Raw genomic sequence first — 2,500 nt, 5'->3', positions numbered from 1 at the left:
CTCAAAACACACAAACACACACACAAACACTTCATACACCCACACACACCCACACATAAACCCACACACACACACACACACACACACACACACAAATAAGCCAGGAAGCAGGAAATGGGAGACAGAACAAACGAGAGAGAGAGAGAGAGAGAGAGAGAGAGAGAGAGAGAGAGAGAGAGAGAGAGAGAGAGAGAGAGAGAGAACTAAACAAAACAAAAAACACAAACACTTAAACCAAACCAAAAAAAAAAACACTATAAAAAAACACACACAAAAACAAACACACACACACACAACCCGCTCTCTATTACCAGGAAAAGCCGAGACATGCACAGACAGACAGACAGACAGACAGACAGACACTTACCCTTTCATATCTTTGCCTATCCTCAGCTTTCCCAATCTTTTCGTTCTCCAGGTGAGTGATAGATGCCCTTAGCTCTTGTATGTAAGCTGAGGTGTTCTCATGTCGCATTTGCAAGCTTTTCCAGGTATTCCAAGGCGCTAATAACCCGCGGCATCAGCCCTGTAACAGCCTCAGCCCCAGTTCGGTCTATAATCTTCTCAAATTCCTTTCCTATTTCTGATGCCAAGTCGTACACATCCACAACGCTTATTCGTACATCCTCCTCCTCCATTTCGTTTTCCACTTCGATCTGGTACGGCATGTATGGGTATTTTCCTACGGGGTTCTCTGTAAGGGGCGTTGCTTCCGTGCCTGCTGCGTTTTGGGGCTGACTGGTTGTGATGGCGCTGTCTGGCTGGCTGGCTGGGAAGGGGCCAAGGTTAGGGCTCGGTCTGGGCGCTGTGGTCGTCTGCTCTTGATCTTGATGCTGGTAGTGGTTTGGTTTTAGCTCAATTCTATATTTTTTTGGTCTTATTTTTTTTTTCTGTTCATTTATCTTTATTTTTCACTTTTATCGTTGTTTTCCTTTTTTTTTTTTTATTTATTTATTTGGCGTGTCAATCATCCCAGCTTTATCTTTCGTTCTATCATTATTCCCACAGTTCACTTATATTTATCTCATTTTTTTCATATCCCATCCTTTTCAGCTTCCTCTCTCCCTCTGCTGCATCTCCTGTTGGCACTGATCACTCATTAAAGTTCCTCCCACCCACTCTTAATTAATTTACTCGTCTGTTTTGCTATTTGCTTCCACTTCATTCTAGATAGACTTTTCTTGCTCAATTCACAGCCTGCCTTTTCTCTCACCAGTCACATCTTGTTCTGCAGCCTCGTCCAATCTTTAAACTGAGGAGTTGCAATACGTGTTCTCATTTATCGCTGACTTTCTCGTATGTGCTTGTAAAGACTTCACGCAATACTTCTGTTGCTGCTAATTGTGTTGTGCTGGGGTGAAAGTGTTCAAGAGCCGTGTTTATTTATCTAATTATTATTTTTTTCTTGGTTTTCGTTAAGTTGTGCTATTAGATCTGTGTGCTTATTGAATTGTTTTTTTTTTTATTTACGTTATGCTATTAGATTTGTTTATTTATCTAGTCCTGTGCCCCAAAACACAAGAAATGCCAAATAACCCACATAACCTTATCTGACGTTGTTTCAGCCAATAAAAATAATTTAAATAAGAAAAAAGCAAAATATATAAAAAAAATAACCTTCTACAATATTATCTGACGTGTTTCAGGCTAGAAAAAGGACAATTAAACACTAAAAAAAAAGAAAATAAATATCGCCACTGTCAAGATCAAGATCAAGACTCACCCTGCCAGATGTCAACAAGTTACAATGGCGGGCGGTGGAGGTAAGGTAGAGCCCCGCCACGCATCTCCTGTGCCCTCCCTGCCGCCCACACTGCAGCGAGTCCTGCCCAGAACAGTGCCAGGACCCGTCAGCCCACAAAACAAGGGCGCCCTCGACTGGTGAGTGGGCGTGGGCGTGAGAAATGGGGGGTGAAGAGGGCGGGGTCTGTTTTGACGGACTTAGGGGTGTTGTTTGGCTTTTGTGGTGGTGGTGGTGGTGTTGTTGTTGTTGTTGTTGTTGTTGTTGTTGTTGTTGTTTTTCTTCGTGTTCTTCCTCGTTTTCTTCTTCAGGACCGTGTGATCTACAATTATTATTTTTTTTGTTATTTGTTTACGTGAATTAAGATTATAAATGGTAATGGTTGTTATTGTTGTTGTTGTTGTTGTTGTACGGTATTTTTGCTGTGTTTTTTATGATTAATTTAACAGGTTAGGTTAAGAAAGGTTAGTGAAGGTACTCTAATGATAATAATAGTAATACAATATTGTTTTGCTTAGCATTTCGTTTGTTTCGTTTTCATTATTTCCTTTATTTATTTTTTTTTCTTTTAATACAATATTTAGATTTACTGTTCTTATTTATTTTATTTATTTATTTATTTATTTATTTATTTTGTTTTGTTTCACTAGTGTGTTTCATGTGCATTTAATTATTCATTATTATTATTTATGTTCATGTTTCCATTAATACAATATTTTGAACTTTCAGAAATGTGGTTTTTTCTTTCAAGTTTAGGTG

General features: G+C 39.0%; 2 protein-coding genes across 3 annotated transcripts in view; one reads left to right on the top strand and one right to left on the bottom strand.

The window, feature by feature from the left end:
• LOC135095418 (RILP-like protein homolog) overlaps positions 1-882 on the bottom strand; it is a 41,966-nt gene extending 41,084 nt beyond the window's left edge. Inside the window, 2 exon segments of the mRNA XM_063996255.1 lie at positions 368-472; positions 474-882. Of these exon segments, the coding sequence (XP_063852325.1) occupies positions 368-472; positions 474-668 (300 nt within the window). The 5' untranslated portion in view covers positions 669-882.
• A 787-nt stretch (positions 883-1,669) lies between these two features.
• The window catches only part of LOC135095414 (WD repeat-containing protein 11-like), a 25,436-nt gene continuing 24,605 nt past the window's right edge, over positions 1,670-2,500 (top strand). For both annotated transcript variants that reach the window (XM_063996252.1, XM_063996251.1), the window contains exon 1: positions 1,670-1,881. In XM_063996252.1, coding sequence (XP_063852322.1) covers positions 1,748-1,881 — 134 coding nt within the window. In that variant the 5' untranslated portion in view covers positions 1,670-1,747. The remainder of the gene's footprint in view (positions 1,882-2,500) is intronic.

This window comes from Scylla paramamosain, chromosome 49 (genome assembly GCF_035594125.1).
Source record: "Scylla paramamosain isolate STU-SP2022 chromosome 49, ASM3559412v1, whole genome shotgun sequence".
In the NCBI taxonomy this organism is placed as follows: Eukaryota; Metazoa; Arthropoda; class Malacostraca; order Decapoda; family Portunidae; genus Scylla; species Scylla paramamosain.
This window is presented reverse-complemented; position numbering and strand designations above follow the sequence as displayed.